The 20,895-nt window shown below is 35.1% G+C and overlaps 1 protein-coding gene across 1 annotated transcript in view; it reads right to left on the bottom strand.

Moving 5' to 3' along the window:
• LOC136824722 (centrosomal protein of 131 kDa-like) overlaps positions 1-20,895 on the bottom strand; it is a 38,573-nt gene that overhangs the window by 7,760 nt on the left and 9,918 nt on the right. Inside the window, exons 2-14 of the mRNA XM_067080699.1 lie at positions 17,497-17,617; positions 17,121-17,181; positions 15,699-15,789; positions 15,274-15,340; positions 13,445-14,746; positions 11,425-11,571; positions 10,142-10,327; positions 9,165-9,387; positions 8,220-8,350; positions 7,160-7,312; positions 5,458-5,547; positions 1,407-1,639; positions 406-592 (exon numbers count right to left, since the gene is read on the bottom strand). Coding sequence (XP_066936800.1) covers positions 406-592; positions 1,407-1,639; positions 5,458-5,547; positions 7,160-7,312; positions 8,220-8,350; positions 9,165-9,387; positions 10,142-10,327; positions 11,425-11,571; positions 13,445-14,746; positions 15,274-15,340; positions 15,699-15,789; positions 17,121-17,181; positions 17,497-17,571 — 2,946 coding nt within the window. The 5' untranslated portion in view covers positions 17,572-17,617. The remainder of the gene's footprint in view (positions 1-405; positions 593-1,406; positions 1,640-5,457; positions 5,548-7,159; positions 7,313-8,219; positions 8,351-9,164; positions 9,388-10,141; positions 10,328-11,424; positions 11,572-13,444; positions 14,747-15,273; positions 15,341-15,698; positions 15,790-17,120; positions 17,182-17,496; positions 17,618-20,895) is intronic.

Genomic DNA, 20,895 nt, shown 5'->3' with positions numbered 1-20,895 from the left:
ACTTCAAATGACCAATTATTAAAGTATCTTATAAAATACATTCGGAATGGTTCCTACTCCTTCGGGAGTATCACACCGCTGACAGACACTTCGACTTGACAGACGCGAGCGCCATGGTGTATACTATGACACTCCAAAGACACTTGGATAGCGATGCTCACTAGAGGCCGAACCTTATGAGTGCCACGGCGCGTCACAATGCCTGTCCAATCTACCCACACTCTTGTATCAGAGTGATGGTACCCAATTCCCTCACATGGCATGGGTTAACCCAGGCGAAGGTATATTCACTTGCCAAGTGAATCGTAGAGACACGGTGGGTATCGACCTCGGGCCTCCCAGGCGGGGGTCAAGGATGATAACCAGTGAAAGTTTTTGAAAGGAAAAAAAAATGTTGAATCATACCTGTTTCATTGCTTTTATTTTCTTTATTTCTGCTTTATGTTTTGCAATTAATTTTTGTATGTCCGGTTCCAAACCTTTGACTGTGATTTCTTTAATCTCATGCGTTTTCTCTTTGATCCATTTTTCACGGCGGATTTTCTCGGCCGCTTCCATGATTTCCTTCTGTTTCTTCATCTCGATCGTATGACTGAAAAAGCAACAAAACAAAAGAATTTCATTTTATAAGAGCAAACTATATACAAACATCAGGCTTCGAAGGTCACAATATTAGGAACATTTTGAGAACATTTTTGGGCTTGAAACTCAAAAAGTTAAGAGCATCCAAAGGCTTAACAAATTTAAAGTTCTTTATCATAAAAAGAACGCGTAAATCAATCAAGGCACAAAAATCATTATTTCTCAAACCAATCAGTCTTGTAAAATCGAATGACTGCAAACCATGATGAAATGAAGAGTTTTGGTACAGAAAGTACAAACAGCGTTTGTCAGTTAGTAAACTAATCAACTCTTGCATTTAAATTTGTATGATAAGTAAATTCGGGTGGTATCATCGGATGCTCTTTATCCTGCACCACCACTAGATTTCCGAGTTGATAAATAGAGAATCTGAAACCCCCATCCATTACACAATTCCCACTAGTTTAAAAATGCTGGTGCATTGACACATGGGTATGGGTAATCCATCGGGGGAGGGGGGAGGGGCATTCGGGGACCATAGTTGCGGCCCTTAAGGGTACGTTTTTCGAGCTTCCCAAAAGTGCACTGTAAGGGTCGAAATAAGAGCAAGTAATGCAAGAAAGTGCACTGCAAAAGTGTAAAAAGCGAGAACAAAAAAGGACGAAAAATTCCAAGAAAATGCACATTAAGTGTCGATTTTTATGGATAAATTTTCTCTGTACTGTAAGAGTCCGATTTTAAAGGCCTACTTTTGGGATACACATACGGTAGTTTTCAGATCGAATGCCCCCACCCCAGCGGTAATTATATAAAATATTGAATACCTGTCGGTAATTTGTTTAATCTTTGCCGTGTACTTCTGATCAATATCTTTTAGTTTAGAGACCAATTCTTCACAGCGCTTAGTCAGCACTTTTTTATCATCAATCAATTGGTCAATGAATGAGAGATGTCGTTTGATGGTTCCTTCGTAATCATCTCGTTGGATGTGGAGTTGCTTTTTGTGTTCTTTATCCATTTCCTTCAGTTGCATGGTTGTGAAATCCTTCTGTTGATTCTAAAGAGAAAAAAAAACTAATGACCTTTACTTTAGAAAGTAGAAAGTAGAAAGTCGCCACTCTTTCTCCACTTACCCTTGATCCTTCTTTTAATTGCTGAACATCAAGCAGAGAGGCATCAAGCACTATTTTGAGAATCTTTGGTATGACTCGGTGGTTGAACCCACAACCTTGCGAACCGTAGCCGGGTGCTCTACCACTGCACTACGGTCCCTTTACTCTAAGGTCCCGAATACCACCCGGTTATTGACTTCCAAAAGATCTTGACCCCTCGTTTTTATTAGGACCTCCCATTTATTTATTTTCAAAATATTTCAATTATCGCAATCTGAATTGCTCTAAATAGCCTGGTTTTAACTCATAATTACCTTTTTTAGGGGACCTTATTTTGGGGGGTTTTTAGGAGGTACAATTTCGCCGTTTATTAAATTTGAAAAAAATTTCTGACCTCCCCTTTGCTTATAAGCTTGTTCGATTTGATTTGATCTTTCCCGCTTATTAATTTTCCAAAATTTTTCGGGACCATTCTTATTAGGACACCCCGTTCGTTGATCTGTGAAAATATTTTTTTGGGGTTTTTTAGGAGGTACAATTTCGGACTGCCTTTTATTAGGACCCCCTACTATTCTGGACCTTATAGTATTAAACCATGGACTAAGTTATATCCCCCATCTTTGAACGGATTGGAACATGATGGATCTGGCTACATCAAATGCATTTCCTGTTAGATTTAGGCAACACAAGCATTGAGTAGTGTTAGATAATGAGTACCACTTTCAAAAAATCTTCGATCGAATTATTTTGGTTGGCCGGGATTGAAAAACTTCCAAACAGAGTTTATATAAAGCTCAGTGAGAAAAACAGATTCAAAAATTCAAAATTTACACGCTCTTTATATAAGTGTAACCAATGATTAATGATGGCTTTGTCTGAGACTTCTATATATTAATAGCGGTGCTTTGTGTGTCTGTGTGTCACCACTTTCGTTTTCGCTTTGTTTGTGTTTTAAAATTATGACTTTTAGTCTCTTGCTCCACAAATTTGTTTTATTGGATTCGCGCCATTTGCAAAAGATCGGATAGAGGTTGGTTTAGACTTTATTAAGCCTTTGTTTTGAAATTTAAGGCCCATCTACATTTAGTAATTTTAACTTCTGCCCAGACTTGCCTTTTTCTCTCTTCTTTTGTTTTAAATGTTTTCGAATGTATTTAACGATCGTATTTATTAATGACATTCGAATTCTTTTCAAAACAAAACAATCACATTTCATAGAAAAGAATATTTAAAAAGTAAATCAAAACATAAAAAGGTTTGTGGACAACAACAGCATTCAAAGAGCGATATAAAGCATAAGAAAAAATTAGTTCACTTCTTTTTTCTTATAAAAATATTCAAGCCGTCGTTACCATTGAGTTTAAAGCCCGAAGAGCTAAAGTTCAATCTCTAACCTTTCTCAGGCAAGAAAAAGTGCAGCCTTAAAAAATGCGCCGTATTTTTGACGACAGATTGAATCTAGCAATTCCTTTGTTTACGATTGATATTTTTTTCGAAATTTAGAGGTAAATTTTAGTATTAATGTCATTTGTGTAAAAACCAGGCGAGCCGCTCAAGGCTGCGCAACTTTGGTAGGATTTGTTGGCTTCAAATCTTACCAAGGAGATTGACTTCTAGCCTTTCGGGCTTATACTTCATTGGTCGTTACTGCTAAAAAGTGTGCACGCCATTTTTTATGTTTAAATTCGAAAAGTTTTGACAAGGGTTTAAAAAAGCAATTTAAAATTTTATATTTTTTCGATCTGATAAAAACAAAAAGTTGCACTATTCTTTTTGACCTTCCCGCTTTTTCCTGAAAAATTGTCATTTAATCTGGACGGCATATTTAAAGCGAGCGAAGCGAGAAAAATAACTACCTGTAGAGTCGTTTCAAACGACACTGGTACAGTAAACGATGCTATTTCTGATAACTTTTGACTTAAACAAAAAATTATGTCTCGGGAGGGGGGGGGGCAGTAAACGATCCAAATATGGTTAAAAGATATGACACCCGGGGAAGGTTAGAGTTAAACGTTGTACAGATTTCTTTTTTTTATTTGACCGCTTTTTTAAGCCAGCTAGCCAGCTTCAACATCCAAAGGACTTTTAGTGCGTTCAGCTACAGCTTAACCGGCGTGCGACGCCGGGTACCGGCTAGTTTCTTAATATTTCGATACCTCCACACAGATGTTTTTATGCTTAAGTTTTCTTTACTTTTAAGGGCTTAAAAGTATTTTCCTAGATTTCTCGAATTGTGTAGCAAAATTTCAGCCGCGTTCAACTGATGGTCTTCGAAGGAACAGTGATTACAGTATAATCTTGCTTATTCTTTCTATAATCCGAACTTTTTCCCAATCCCGGTCAAAGAGAAATCACTTAAAATACTTTCTATAATTCAAAAATCTCTCTGTAATTTGAACAAATAAGATTCCCCCGTTCGAATTCGAATTAGCGAAAGTAAACTGTGATGTTATAGACTTTCCAAATACCATCAAATCTTAAAGGGAAAAATGGGTAGGCTTGTAAAAATGCCAACCATACCTTTATTCTAGACATTCTGTTCTGCTTACGCAAGTCGATTCAAGTGAGAGAAATATAATATTAAATACCAAAAATTAAAGTTCTCCATTTTCTTCATACAAAGGGGTTCGGCCTTGTAACACCAAAACACCTTTATATGAAAAAACAATCTATAAAAACATTCGTACTCTTATGAATAAATTTTCGAATTTCAAAATGTTCTGCTTGTTTTAGAGTATTGATTCAACTAAATTTCAACGGAATTACTAAAAGATGACGTTTTGTCAAAAATATTTTTTTTCTTAATTTTTTATAATTCTATTTTTTAAAATTTTATGTAACAATAAGTCTGATAGCTCTTAAAATAGTTCTTAAAAGGAGACTTAAGTTTTGTGTAAACTTAATATCTCATCTGTTAAACAAAAAGTTAAATTTACTCTTTAATCAAGAGTGGGCGTTGAGTGAACAATAATTTCAAGGGTCCGAATTTACTTCAGGCGTCCATAAATTCCCTTTATTCATCCGATGAAGCCGATAAAAGATTAAATCGGTTTTTTAAACCATAATCTCAAATGAGTTGAAGATCTTATGCAAATCTTACGTCAGTCCGGCTTTTATACCGATTGCTACACTGTGAAAATAGACTTTTCTTCTTGAATAAAGAATTCTTGAATCTCATTAAATCCCACCTAAAAATTTTTCTTTGTAATAGAATACTTTTTTATATCATACCTCACTTATTATTTAAACATGAAAAAGGGGATTTTGTACTTGAACTTACCATGGCTTTCTTCATCATGCTCGTTTAAATTAAACGAACATGATGAAGAAAAGCCATGGTAAGTTCAAGTACAAAATCCCCTTTTTCATGTTTAAATAAGTGAGGCATGGCATTGAATATTTCTATTAAATTAAAAGAAATATTCAATGCCATACCTCACTTATTCAAACATGAAAAAGAAGGTTTTGTACTAAAACTTACCAGGGCTTTCTTTATCATACCCAGTTAATAAGCCTATTCAATTCCATGCCTCACTTATTCAAACATGAAAAAGAAGGTTTTGTACTAAAACTTACCAGGGCTTTCTTTATCATACCCAGTTAATAAGACTATTCAATTCCATGCCTCACTTATCAAAATGAAAAAGAAGGTTTGTAACAAAACTTACCAGGGCTTTCTTTATCATACCCAGTTAATAAGACTATTCAATTCCATGCCTCACTTATTCAAACATGAAAAAGAAGGCTTTGTGCTAAAACTTACCATGGCTTTCTTCATCATACCCAGTGTCCTTTCCTTCTCATCCATTTCCATTCGTTGTGCATTGATAGCGTCAGTGATATCAGAGGCAACCTATAAGTTAATAGCGGTAGTCTGTATGTCATTTTGTTTTCTGTCTGTTTGTAACTTTCGTTTTCGCAAACAATGTGTTTTTGATCTTTTAAAAGATGACTTTGAGTTATTTGATAAGTCTGTTTTGATTGATAGATTATAATTTCTGCCTTGGCTTGCCCGCCTTGTTTTTCTTTTTTTCCTTTCTTTTCTTTTGTTTTATGTTTTCGAATGTATTTGACGACCTTATTTGATTTAAAACATTCCAATTCTTTTCAAAACAAAACAATATCTTTAAAAAAAATCTGTTATAGAAAAGAACAAATCTTAAATTAAACATAGGAACCACAAGACATTTTGTCAGAACAACAACAACATTATAAAAAGACATTCAAAAGGCGGTAAAAACAAAAGTTCATTCTTCGTAAAAACATCTAAGTCGATAATTATTTTGCTGTAAATCTAAGTCTTTCATTGTTGAATTCGAAAAGTTATGATGAAGGTTTTATAAAAAGATAAAAAGCAACATAAAATTGCGCTATTACGCTATTTTTTCTCCATGAGTCCTGCCTTTTCCTAAACAATCTTATGTTATGTCTATAATTTCACTCCCCTTATCTTGACATCTTTTATCTTTACAAGTTTTCCAAATTATCGAGAACTAAGGCAAATATTGTAAAGCGAGCGAAGCGATAAAAAGAATTTAATTGCAGAGTCGTATCGGACGTCGCTGGTCGCGACGTATGCTGTAATTTTAATGACGTCCTTTCTGATCATTTTTGACTTGAGAGAAAAATAATTCTCGGAGGACATAATTTAAAACTCTTTTTTCAAATAATGGTTAGATACGTCATCCGGGAGGGCTAAAATCAATTTTTGAAGAGATTTCTGCTTCCCTCTAATTCCATCGTTCCTATTAAGCCAGCTTCAACATCCAAAGGACTTTAAGTGCGTTCGGCAACAGCTTAACCGGCATGCGACACCGGGTACCGACTAGTTGTATCTATTGTAATAAAATCTACAATACACTGCATTGCCTGAAGATTGTGCAAGCATGAAAATGAAACACCATTGTAGCAATTGTAAACACTGTTAGTTTTTTAATATTTCGCTCGAATTTTTTCGAGCACTTTGCGATTCTATTTATTTCACTGTATCATATATGGTAATATATAATCAAAATCATTAACCTAACATAATTACACGAATCTGTGATTCTGGCGTAGAGATCCTTAGGAAGACAATATTGAAGATCCTTATAGAAAAAAAACAGCTATCCATCTGATTGAAGAGTAGAACTCCAAAATGGGTCCCAATTTTATTAAATTTGGTCAACTTTTAGTTAAGTCTTCAAAAATGTTTTTATGAAACGATTACCGTAATTTGGTCTAAATGTCGACACCCCTCTTCTAATTTCGACACCCTTCTTTAGAGATAGGAATAATAGGATCAGAATCACTGATAGACAAAATATTTATTCCTCTCTAATCGCTAAGCAAAGAAAAATAGTTTCAATCAGTGATTCCGACCTTCCCATTTTTCCTATCTCTAAAGAAGGGTGTCGAAATTAGAAGAGGGGTGTCGACATTAGACCAACTTATTCGGTATTCAGATGATAGTGGGTGGACTATACCTGAGAAGCGGAATCGATATTGAGGTCATCGTATTTATTTGGTTTATATATTGATTGTTTTTCATCATCCAGTAGTGTGGTGGATGTTTCGTCATGTGGTGGTTGACTGATTAGGGTCAGTTGTGATGTTGAGGAGCACATACTTCGTGATGTCTGTATATAAAGGTGATGAAAAATATTAGAGATTCGACATTTCAGAATTTAGTAAGTAAGTCAGCGATCACAAACGGAGGCGACCCGAAAGCTCCTTCATCGATAGCTATCTACCCGAAGGTACGGGATGGCGCCACTTTCCCTTGATCCTTCTCTTAATTGCTGAGCATCAAGCAGAGAAGCATCAAGTACTATTTTGAGAATCTTTGGTATGACCCGGCTGGGGGTTGAATCCACAACCTAGCGAACCGTAGCCGGATGCTCTACCATTGCACCACGGTTCACTAGAACTTTAGGAACAAGCAAAGACACTAAAATGTAAGACTAAAAGAGGCAATAAATGAATGGAAACAATCCGTCATTTCGAGAAAAGACTGAAAATATTATGGAGTGCATTATCTCTTCCCGTAGAAAACTCTATTTTTTCAATCACATTATTCGGCTTTTTGGGAGTCTGAGATAGAAACAGGAATTTCACTTACGATTCAATTCAATTTCAAGTCTATACCCCGCGTCCATTATAATGTTCGTTAAAGACTTTAAAGGAAAAACCTTTTCTTTCCAATAAAGTGTTTACTTGTAAAAAACATTACCCAGATGATAGTGGTCAGGCTTTAAAGCTAAAGGTTTTGCTTTTAAATAAGAGTGATATCGTTCGCAATATCGCCTGCAATTTTAATATTCACAAGCTTTGTCACATTAGATTGACACGGGTGTCGAGCAAGATTAGTCAGAAAGAGGAAAAGAAAAACAATTTTTTGTTTATACCAGCACAATATAACAATAGGCAGACACTGTCCTGACATGAAATATGTGTCTGACATGAAACGGGAATACTTATGTATAAAAATAAAACCTTTAATTCAGGACATAAATAAAAATAAATAAATCTGATTATGATATTTACCCTGGTAACTTCACTCCGAACATCATCCTCAGTTCGTTCCACCTCATCAAGAAAACTCATAATGGATTGTAACTTGTCTGCTGATAATAACGTCGATCCCAGGGATGGCATCCCTTCTGATGATTTGCTTTCTGAAATAAAGAAGAATTACAGGTTTTTTCTTGAACTTAGTGTAAATTATAAGTCAAAAGTGCTAACACGAGAATATTATATTACGTCGATCCCAGGCTGGCGTGCATCCCTTCTGACAATTTACTTTTTGAAATAAAGAATTTCGGATTTTTTTCTCGAACTTAGTGTAAATTATCGGTCAAAAGTGCTAACACGAAAATAGCGTAGAGCCACTGACAATAGCGTCGCTCCCAGGGGAGGCATCCCTTCTGATGATATTGCTTTCTATAAATATAAAACAAGGTTTGAAAGATAACTCAAGTCAAATAGTGCCAAAGCGAATTTTGATCTAAATTTCCGGAAATCGTGAACGCCAGAGATGGGAAAGTTTTTATTTGAAACCCTTTTAGAGATTGGAGTAAATGGTTTTCAGTAGGGGAGAGGTTTCGCGTTGTGGAAAGATACCCTTATCGCTTGCACATATCTGGTACCCAGTCTCCCGAGGTCCCCGGGTTTTCATCTCTAACAATAATAATACCCCTGTCTCACGTAGCCCCAGTGAAAATCTCCCCCACAGTGGGGATAAAAATTCAATATCAAAATCTCAATGAGGATAGAAATTCTATTGTGGTTTTAGCATTCAATTTTTTTCTCGAACTTTATTTGAATGGGGATGAAATCAAAGTTAATTTCTCATTGGGCTGAAATTTTGGGGTAATTTTGCCACCAGGGTCAAAACTTTAGTAAAATTTTCCAGTGGGGCAGGCGTCCCAGCGGGTCTGTGACGCAGGGGTGTATAATTTGTAATCCTTTTAAAACCTTTTGACTCCTCACCTTCGAAAGTTGAAGATTTCTTAGGTAGATATTTATTTTTATCATCATCCGTGACGTCATCTTCAAGGTCTTTCAATGTTTTCATCAAATCACTGTACGTTGTTTTCGTTTGCGAGGTCACACTCTCTGAAATTAATGTGATACCATCTTCATCTTCCTGTTCTTTTAGTGTGTTTGACCGTGGTGTGTTTTCTGCTGAACTGTTTGTGTTCTTACAAGATGACTAAAACAATGACAGAAAAATGTACAGTTGATTTAACTAATTCGATTTGCAAGGGGCCAAAAAGTTTTCTGCGAATTAGAGAAAAATTCTAATTAGTAATAGTTATCACACGGTACAGAGTACAATATGGGATATATTTTTCAAGTTCAGATTTTCGTCATATTTTCCGATCCTTTAGGCGAGATCAAAACATTAAAGATTAAAAGATCAAAACTTTTTTGTGATTTGAGAGGAAAACGTAAACATTTCTGGGAATAAATTTAGGTAAATGATACATCAAGAAAGTTCAAAATACAATCTCTCGCTTACCAGACCCCTTTTTGGAACGAAGTCTTGTATTTGTACGGTACAATATGAAATACAGCATTTATGTACGCGTTTTTTAGCCAATCAGATTGGTTGTATTTTTCATGTTGATGATAACAGACAGTATTTATACTACTTTTTAGCTGTGGGAACCAATATTTTAGTTTGAATTATAGAAAGATTGATTTGAATATAGTTTCGCATAAGAGAGAGTTGGTAACAAGTCCTCGCGTTATTTATAAGGAACCTTTTAGGGGAATAAAACATTTGATATAAAGATTACAGATAAAGATAGCAGCAGCACAAACCACTTTACACTTTTTTCCTCTACGAATGCAAATGACGGAATGCTTATAAAAAATTTATCTTGTAAAATAAGATCAGTACGTATATCATTATAGGCAACAATTTCAAAAGAAATCATGTGCTTCGTACAAGCTTTAAATACCTCAAATATTTCATCAATATGTCGGCCAACACTGCTCGAAGTATTTGGTCTTTTTTCTTCTTTCTCATTTTTCCTGACAACTGGCTCTTCCATTGGTTTCACTGATCCCCTTGATGGCTTCTTTTTCGCGCGTGACCGCTCGGCGTTCTTCTGAGGAGAAACTTTGCCGTTAGGTAATGCGTATTTCTAGAATGGAAAAATTTGATCGAATTACAACTTAACATTAGGTGAAAGGATTTTCTAGCTATAGAACTCTCCATTACTTTCTCCTGTTTCTTATCTGATTTTCCGTCCAATGCAGACCAATGGCGGCCGACCGCCCACAATAAAGCTCTTAATAAGCGGGTCCATTCCCCGTCGGAGAGGAACGATAGTCAGCCTTACGGACGATTTTCCGTTTCTGTAAATTACGTGCATGTGAAATAAGCATAAGAGCTTTAGCGAGTCAAGTGCCAGATAAGTTGGCTGTGTTTCCTGAGAAAAATTCTTCAGAAATCTAGGTAAAAGATGATGGAGACAAATATTTCTCACGAGTAAAATTAACCATGTAGAAGAAATACATTCCAGAGATTGAAATCCAATAAAAATCTACTTTTATTGGAATTATAGCTTAGTTAGTAATATAGTTTGATCTCTTTATAAAGTATCAAAAGGATAAGGATCTTTAAAAACATATACACCCTTTCTGAGAGGATCAATGACTGAGAATGTAACACAGGAATAAATGTCTTGTTTTGGAAATCGATAATGCTCTTTGATTGAATCCAACGTCACATATACTGAATAGTTAATAGCTTTTTAATTTTGCTAAGCCATTTTTATGTAACTTTTATGAGATAATTGATAAAAATATGGGAAAAGAACATTGATGTGTGCTTATTAATAGTGATTCTTATAGATAAACATGCGATTTTTGAACCAACAAATTTTTTTTGCAAAAATCTGCTTGAGTCATCTTTTAACTATGATGGTACCCTACTTTCATGCAAAAAATCAGAAAAAATTAATAATACAATTTTTAACAAAGTCCAAAAAACCCGTTTTTTAGCCGTTTTTTAGCCAAAATTTGCCCCCCAATTTTTTTTTCGAAAATCGGGCTACGTCACATTTTGGCCACTACCGTTTTGCACCTTTTGAACCAAAAATCAAAAGATTCCTATGATTCAATCCTGAGGAAAGTTGGTAACAGACGAACCATAGCAATATTTTGATAAGCATGATAAGCGTTGCTCGTGACGTAATTTATGAGTCTACAAACATATGATAAAATAATAATATCTCACAATATTAGTTTTGTTTTTCTTCTGAAGTGAGGTGCCACCATTATCCGACTTTTTATGCATGTCAGCGATGATTTGTTGACGGACTTGACGTGCTTTTTCTTCTTTTTTCTTCACCTCTTCAAACTGATCCACTTGTTTCTTGTATTCCTGGAGAAGGAAAATTCCGAAAAAAGAACAAATAAAAAGCAAGCAGAATTTAACACTGTTTGTCTCCTTAAATTTTGAGTAAAGAATATCCAAAATTGTGGAATCCTTGGGATTGACTTTTTGAGTTTAAGCTTATGATGAAATGTTCTTAAAACGTTCTTAATTTCACCATTTTGTGATTATTATTGTGCAATCCCTAAGAAATTGGGTGTTTTAGAGTAAACCTTTTTACTTTACAAAACCTTAAAAATGCTCTTAAACTAAATTCGGCCATCAAAGCCTTATTCTCGATTTCAATCAACTATGGATGGACTATAAGATTCTGGAGACACCTCAACATGAAGAATGCATAGAACAAGCAATTGCAACGCATCGTGGCTACTATAAATTTTTGATTATTTTGTGTAATGCTAAACCTAGTGACCCTTTTGACATTTTTTACCACCTCATTCCAAAATACTAGAAAACCTAGGATGCATGCACACTTCCCTAAACTAATTTTTGTTATAACAAAATAAATCAGAATACAGAAAAATATTAGCTTTTCGCCAGCTTTGACTCTTTGACTCTGCTACTGAAATTTACCAATATCTAGTAAGTTAGTATTCCTTTAAAACCTTGTAAAAAGTCTTTCTCTAGAAGTCTCTAGATATAAAATACATTTTCGTTCTTCAACTTGTTACAAGAAAGTATGCTTCTTATGAATGAATTATTGATCACAAAACAGTTTAAAATTGATTTAGCTCTAGTTTAGACGGCCGAAATTCTACCCTACCTATATTCTAATTGTTAGAGTAGGCAGAAAGTGGGCACAAAGTTGGCAGTTAAAATCTTTGCTTGGAAAAGATTGAAATGCACTGACGTCAAAAGAGGGCAATGCATTGACTTTAGACAGCCTACTTTATGCCCACTTTAAGTCACAGTTAGAATAGGCAGGGCGAAAAGTGGGCCGTCCAAACTAGAGCTTAGTCTCCGAATTTAGTACGTGGGTGAACTCAAGTGAGTTTTAATAGATGTTGGGTCGTGCAGTAGGCTCTAGAAGTAGTCTGGGTGCGTGCCTGCTTTCGATTGCAAACAACAAGGATGCTTCACTCCTTATAATATCTATCTGACATTACGTCACTTTTACAACAGCCGATTGGGCCATTTCATTTTATATCCATACATGTTAGGGGAAGACAGAAATTTCCAGGGAGTAATCCAAGAGATATTTCCAGGGGGTTTAAGGAAAGTTTTTTCAACTTTCCAGGGAGTAAAAAGTTATTGTAAAACTTCAAGAAGGTATAAGACTGATTTTAGTTCGCCCATCCTACCCTCACTTTAAGGTACGAAGAAGAAATTTTCCATGTTTTTTTTTTGCAAATTTCACCATTTTCCAGGCGGTTTATTTTTTTAAGAATTTTTCTTTGACTTGAAAATGTTTGACAGCCCCCTGTATGGATATTATAAATGGACCAGCCCATTGGTTGCAAGTGACGTCTTGGGTAGGAAAAAAACAGTTCTTTGAATTGAAAGACTGCGTAAAGCATAGTTTGCTAAAGGGTTTGTACAACCCCCATATTTATTTCATCCCCCATATATCCATCCACCCTTCTGTAGTGATATTTGAGCCCCCCTTTTTGGACAGAAAATCCATTTCGAAGAAAACTCGATTTTTTCTATGCACCACCCAAATGGTCATAGAGTGCAAAGTATATACAGTCAAAAGCCAACAATTTCACAATATAACAGCGTTTTTATTTTATCGTTTTTAACTTTATAACAGACTGTGACCATTTGTATATGATTAATTGACCAAGATTTGCAAACCCACGTTTTAGATATTGTAAATAACATAGATAAAAGGTAAAAAAGAAATACAAAGAATTCATACCAATTCACGTTCCATGGAAAGTCTTTGTTTCATTAATTCTTGCTTTTGTTCCATCATACGTTTAATTGCTGCAGCACCAGCTGTTTTTCTGATCTTAGTACGTCTCCACCACACTTGTATCAGACGTGCTGCATGCGTTTTATCACCGTGTGAATAATCTGCTGTAACCACGATATGTGACTTTTTGTTCCTTGGTTCTTTAGAGTATCGATCACTTTTTGAATTTTGTTTATTTTTAGACTTGTCTTGCACAGATGAATATTGGTCAAACGGTCCTTTCTCATATGTCTTTGTCCCTCCTCCTGTAAAAGCCTCATCTCTAGAATCAAGTAGTTTCTTTTCACTACCAATATCTTTGGTTGGTATAAAATCACCATCATCATTATTATCAAATTCACTGGAGTCTTTTCTATCGAATTTCCTGGTATTCTTAATATGTCCTGTATCAGTGAAGAACTGATCAATATCGTCACTGGCATCTGCAATGTTCTCCACACCTGGTGACGATTCTATTGAACATTCATCTTCGAGAGTATCTCTGGTGAAATCCTCATCTTCTTCAAGCCGGTATGTGCTCGTTTCCTGTCCACTACGAGCTGTCAAGTCCTCCATACTTAAATCATCATCACCAATGCTTTCTTGATCTCCATAAGTCCTTTTATTACTGTGCTCAGTATCATAAAAATTTGAAGATGCCAGACTCTTTGATGACTTTTTGTTTTTATTCTTACTATCAAACAAGTCTGTATATGATGAGTGCTTTTGTGAATTCTTCTTGCTACTGTTTGAGAAGCTTCTTATAAAGTAAGGGTCTTTTGATCTCGAATTGCCAACAGATTTGTTTTGATAAGAATCGTCAGTTGAAAACGTTTTCACCACCATCGATTCTTTAGTAATGCTTGATTTCCTTGCTTTATCGACCCTAGGTTTAGACTTGGTAGTTGATTTTGACGTCAAATGTTTGCTATTTAAAAGAGCGTTTCTAACTTTCGGTTTGGAGGTATCTTTAGCGTCAATTTTTGAGTAATTACTGCTATTATTGCTTTTGAAGAAAATATGGTCGAGATCATCATCTCTGCTTGTTTCGTTTGTATTGTCTAGTTTACTACTACGTCCAGTTGATATTTCACTACGTGGCGTGTCCTCTGATAACAGTTCTAGTAAGCTTTTATCAGCATTAAGCTGCCGGTCCTGGTAATTTAAGTCATCCAGAGAATCTTTCGGTGGGTTATATTGGCTTTCTGTTGTTGAGGTGTCCAGGAAGTCTTGCATTGATGGACGAATTGAAGTGGTATAACGTGGCTATAATGCAGAATAAAATAAAGAAATCATTTTATGTATCTTTGCTCAAATACATAAAGAAAAATACAAGATGTAAAAAGGCTTTACTTCTTAATAAACAAATTTACCTTGCTAAATTCGTGAACTTCAACAATTTGCAGAATGTTAGTCTAATTTTCAATTGGATCACCAATATTTGTGTCCACGTAGCTCAGTCGGTAGAGCATTTGCCTTACAATTTAAGGGTTGTTGGTTCGATTCCCGGTTACTGCCAACTCAGTGAAAGAGTAACTTATATTGGGTAATCTGGTCTAGACAGAAAGTTACTGGGAGCTGAGAGTAGGTGTTAAGCTCCATCTCAGCATTTAAACGCCCGGGTCTAGCGCAATTAGAAAAGGGGATTCCAGCAATTCAGGCTCCATCGACAGCTACCAGATGAATAAACTTACTTACTTCACTTCATTTTCAAACTAATTCTTTCAATATATCAATATATCTATATAATATATCTTTTAATATGTTCAAACAAATTTCACAAAACCACCTACCGTTTCATCCTCAGTGGATTGTTTGATCAGCCAAGCTGGCTTTTTTTCTGATGGAACAGTTTTCTTACTAGAATTTTGAAACAAAAAGAAAATAATTTGTCGTTTTTTTGTTATGGTGTGTCTTGATTTTCCTTTTTTAAAGATAACAAAAATAAGTTAAACAAGATAATTATTGTTTTAAATCAAAATTAATTCTGAAAGTATTTTTCCATAAAACTAATAATATACAAAAGTTTGGACACAAACTTATACAAAAAAAATGAATGGAAATACCAAGAATTACTTTGCAATAACTATTTCAAAGCATAAAATAAATAATATTTTGTAGTAATAAATTAGTACAAAAGTATCATTCTCAGAAATGAAAGACGAAATCGGAGAAGCCTTTTCAATTTACAGAAATAATTATCGATCACTTTATATACCTTGTACGGCTACTGTTAGGTCTTGATGAAGGCCTTGGTTTCAGTTTTCTTGTATTTCCAGATATTTCTAAAGCACTCTTTGTTTTGCTTCCTGAAATACAGCAAATAACAATGGAGATGAATCCATAAATTTCCACCTTCGACTCGAGGTTTAGGGCTAAACTTGAAAATGTAATTATTCTCAATTCTTTGCCACGGAAAGTCACGTGGCATCTTTTTCAACCAATAAAATTTAATAATTTCGAGGGTAAAACAAACACTATGGTTTAACTCACTAAAAGATTAAGTTTACTGAAAACACATAATTGATTTTTAGTAAGTGTTCTGTTGTACCCCAGTTCTGACGTCATGCCGTGTAATCATTCTCAATATAAATTGACACAAAAACATGTTACACCTATTTAGGTAATGGATGTTCAATTTTAATATTGATAAGAATCTCACTAAAAAGTGGAAAAATCAGCCAGCTAGTCTTCATGTTTTAACTACTTTAATTGGATTAATTTTTGCAAGATTTAATTTCCCGTTTTCGCGAACTTTCGCCTTTTGTCGTTAAATAAAACTTGCTAATTCGAGCGAGGTCGCTGACTAGGGATATTAAATCTAACGAAATTTTTCAAATAAAAACTATCCAGTAAATTAGCTATATTGACAAAATTGAATTGAAATCAAATCCATGTGAAATTTTTCAAAGCGCTGATGGCGCTGATTTGCAAAATAAAATCAAAAAATTTCAAGATTTTTTTTGACTTGGGAAAATAAATCTTGTGTTAAATAAGCCATTAAAGTATTTTATGCAAGAATACCGGAAGTGTATACAACAGTATTATTTACATTTTGATTACGAATAAGCTCAACAAGAAAAGAAAAAAATTCACACAACCTATTGTGTACGTTACTTTTGACCAACTGTACATCATTAAACCTTGGGAACAATCCAGACTCCCAGCTAACCAAAATCTTTGTTTGGTAATTTGTTACATTGCTAAGAGCTGGCGATGACTGAATTTCGATACCTAGGATAGCATTCTCTCGTTTCAAGCCACTATTTTATAACCAGCTTTTTCTTAATCTTTTGTATACCTCTTTTGTTTAGCATCTTGTTGTACACCTTCCTAGTTTGGCTGGTTGTTCTGTTGTCACAACTTACACTTTATTTAGCCAACTAAGCTAAATAATTTTGTTATGATATACCTTAATATACTTTTTATTTTTGTACAATCTTATAATTTGTATGTATGGATAATGGGTCTTAGGACCTTTTGATACTTAAAATATAGATAGATAGATACATTCAGTATACCCATACACACAACATTTTGTATTATTTCTGATCAAAGAAGGTGGATACAACTTTGTTCAGGGTACAACCATACTTTCATATCGATATTATTAATTAAAACTTTCTTTAAAAATTTGAACCTTTATCATTTCTTTGTGGAGATACACTTGAAACTTTCAGCAGGTCATCAACACTTGAATTCTAAAAATAAAAATATATATTTGCAATATGTGTTACCAACATTAGCATTGATTCTCTGGAAATGTCATCAATATAATCATATACATGAAGACTATAAAATCAAGAAGTATTGAGAGCTATCTTTGCAACACTGAGTATCACCTACTAAACATTTTACCCAGTTTTCCAGATGACTTTCACAGCTCAAATAAAATATTTTGCAGTTTGATTCTATTCATATTTACCATTTTTAGCTGCATTGATTTACACACATTCGAACTAATTCAATTTTTTAATCAAGAAAAAAAAAAAATGGAAATCACTTTATAAATATACCTGACTGGAACTACGATTATGCTTCACTCTTGTTTTTGTTTTGTCAATAGAAGATGTTCTCCTCATTGATGCCATTTTATTTTTGTCTTTTGATTTCTATCATTCTTTTTCTTCTTACACTCTGAATCATGAAAAACCATAAAATTACAATAGCAGTCTTTTTCTATAACAACCTCTAGCTCCTTTTCCTTATACAAGACAAGTATATTAAAGATCAAACAATATTATCAATAAGAGGTTTTAAAAACTAGTTCCACGGGGAAAAAAAAATCTTTGTGTCTGTATCTAAATATTCATGTTTTTCTTTGTACAAGCATAACATTTTCAAAAGCATACTGAAATCTGCATTTGGTGAAAAAATAAGCATATATACCAGTAAGCCTTGGTCAAGGTCATGGCTTGTATACTTGCAAAGCTTCCTTTTTCTTATCCATTTAAAATGAATCGTTTTTCTTTCTTGGAAAAATAAGCGTATGTCGGGTGTCCCAGGAAAAAAATTTAAATCTTATTAAATCATGACTAGCCGGTACCCGGCGTCGCACGTCGCACGACGGTTAAGCTGTAGCTGAATGCACTAAAAGTCCTTTGGATGTTAAAGCTGGCTTAAAAAACGATCAAATGAATAAAAAGATATCTTCAAAGTTTGACTCTAACCCTCCCCCGGAGATCTTTTTCTCGCTTCGCTCGCATTAAATACGCCGCAATGACAATTCTTCAGGAAAAAGCAGGAAAGCCACAAACAATAGTGCAACTTTGTTTTTATCAGATTTAAAAAGATAAATAAGTCAATTCTAAATTGCTTTTTTTAAACCCTTGTCATAACTTTTCGAATTTAAACATGTAAAATGACGTACACATTTTTCAACAGTATCAACCACTTGAATATGTTTTTATATGAAGAAAGAGATTGTCTAATTTCTTCTCTTGCTTTTTATCGCCCTTCGAATGCTGTTATTGTACAACAAACTTTTTAATTTTTATGTTTTGATTTACATTTTTGATTTACATTTGAAATGCTCTTTTCTTTAAAATAAACTTGTTTTGTTTTGAAAAGAATTCGAATGTCATTAATAAATACGATCGTTAATTACATTCTTACTTACTTCGTGATACTTTGTTTTTGATTTTTTCGTGGAATTTGATGATTGACCATTACTGATACACTGTTGGAATCAGCTCTCCTGAAGTTGAAATAACTAGGAAGCAGTGGTTCGTCTGGCAGTGTATTGAGGAATTAGTCAAGATGTTGTTTAAAAGTTTGTTTGGTACATTTTGTGAGGTTTCGAAGGGATTTTGACAGAGCATTAAAAAGTCTTGGTCCTTCCTGTGAGAGACAATCCCTCCAAATATTTTTATGCTTGACATTAACAGCTTTTTTTTAAATTACATTTTCTACCCAGTCTCTGGTTTGTGTAGGAATGCACATCGCCTGCATCATCGCTGTAATTGAAGTTTGGAGTGATATCTTCTAGTATGCACCATGTGTAGATTATTCTGTACCTTTCTCTTCTTCTTTCAAGACCGTAAATTTTCAGTTGACTCAATTTTTCCCAATAGTTCAAGTGGTTCAACGAGGAAATCCCGTTCAAAAAAGATTTTTGCAGCAGCTCCAATTGTTGGATGAGGCATCGCTTTGACGGAGACCATAGTGGAAGCAGTAGTCAAGGTGTGGAATAGCAAGTGACTTCCAAAGGGTTAGCATTATATCAGTGTCTCGTGTCTTGAAGGTTCGGGATATCCATGAGCTGATGGCTTTGAATTTGCTGATTTGATTTTGGATATGTTGACTGTAGCTCATATCCACATCCAAAGTGACTCCAAGGTCTTTGACTTGGTTTTTGGTTTCAATTTGGTCCTGGGTATCAGAATAATAAACTGAATTTGGTTCCAGCTCTTCATTTTTCCCATAACACATATGTTCGAATTTCAGTCCATTGAGTTGCATGTTATTGATCTCTGACCATTTGTATACTCTATCGAGGTCATTTTGAAGAAGCTGAACATCATCTTGACTGGACACTTCTTTCAGCAGTCTTGTATCGTCCGCAAATGAGGACAGCACTGCATGATAAATGTCTTCATCAATATCATGAACATGGCGTCCTCCAGCTTTTTGGTCCCCCCTAATATGAGCTAAAATCCCCCATCTGGCCTTTCCCCCCCACCTGTCTTTAAAATTCGTGCTCCCCCCAATTGGGAAATCCCCCTAGCCGTATTGTATAAGGGTTGCGAAGTGATGATCCAGACTCGCCTCAATTCGCAAGCTACTATAGCAAAAAAAAGACTCTCAAAATCCCAAGAAAGACAAGCCTGAATGCCCAAACACACCAGGAAGGTCTGTATTTATCCTATTACTCCCCCCACTAGGTAGAGGACTGAATATACCCCCTATTCGCCTTTCTCCCCCCATCAAGCTTGAAATTTTCACTTCCCCCCTGGCACCAAAATCTGATTCCCCCCCCATCTTCCTGGGGGGGGGATGATCCCATGATGAATCATCACAAGAAACAGGATGGGACCCAGTACGGAACCTTGGGGCACCCCAGATAAAACATCTGCACTTTTGGAAAGCCTTGTGTTGACTGAGACTCTCTGTGTTCTCTTTGTTAGGAACGATTTAATCCAGCAGAGAAGTTTTCCATAAATGCAATTTCTTTCAAGTTTATGCAGAAGTATTGAGTGGTCAACCCGATCGAATGCTTTACTGAAATCAAGGTAGATAACATCTACGTTGTCGCCATTTTCGATATGATGAATCAATTGTTCAGTGTGGGCAAGTAATTGGCTAAGACAGGATCTTCCTGACCTAAATCCGGGTTGGTTAGTATTATATAGGTTGTTTCTTTCTAGGTCTTGCATGTTTTTTCTTACGATCTTTTCAAAAACTTTGGTTACATGTGATGTAAGAGCAACAGGGCGGTAGTTTTCTGTTAATCCTTGATTTCCTTTTTTAAATATTGGGATGATGTAACTTGTTTTAAGTATCTTTGGGGTGAATCCTTTATCGAGAGTATTCTGCCATATCAGCTTGAGTGGTTTTGCAAGCTGTGACTTGCTTTTAAGGAGAAACATAGCTGGAAAGCCATCTGGACCAGTAGCTGAGTTAGGAGAGAGGATTTGTATTTCTCTAATGAAATCTTCCTCTGTGAAGTCAACATAATCAAGTTTCTCGGTCACTTGTGAAGGGTTGAGATTGGGGTTGTTATATTGGGGTTTTGGTGGTGTGAATACAGATGTATATTGGTCTTGAAGTATATTGGCCATCTGAAGATTGTTGTCTGTTAGCTTATTTGTAGTAGGATCCAATAATGGTCCAACTTTAGGTTTGGTTTGAGAAAATCTTTTTGCATAAGAGTAGAAGAACTTGGGGTTCACTTTGATTTTTGAGATTGCATCTAG

This window comes from Clytia hemisphaerica, unplaced genomic scaffold, assembly GCF_902728285.1.
Source record: "Clytia hemisphaerica strain Z4C2 unplaced genomic scaffold, Clytia hemisphaerica genome assembly, whole genome shotgun sequence".
In the NCBI taxonomy this organism is placed as follows: Eukaryota; Metazoa; Cnidaria; class Hydrozoa; order Leptothecata; family Clytiidae; genus Clytia; species Clytia hemisphaerica.
Note: the sequence above shows the minus strand (reverse complement) of the source record. Positions and strands in the feature narration are given on the sequence as shown.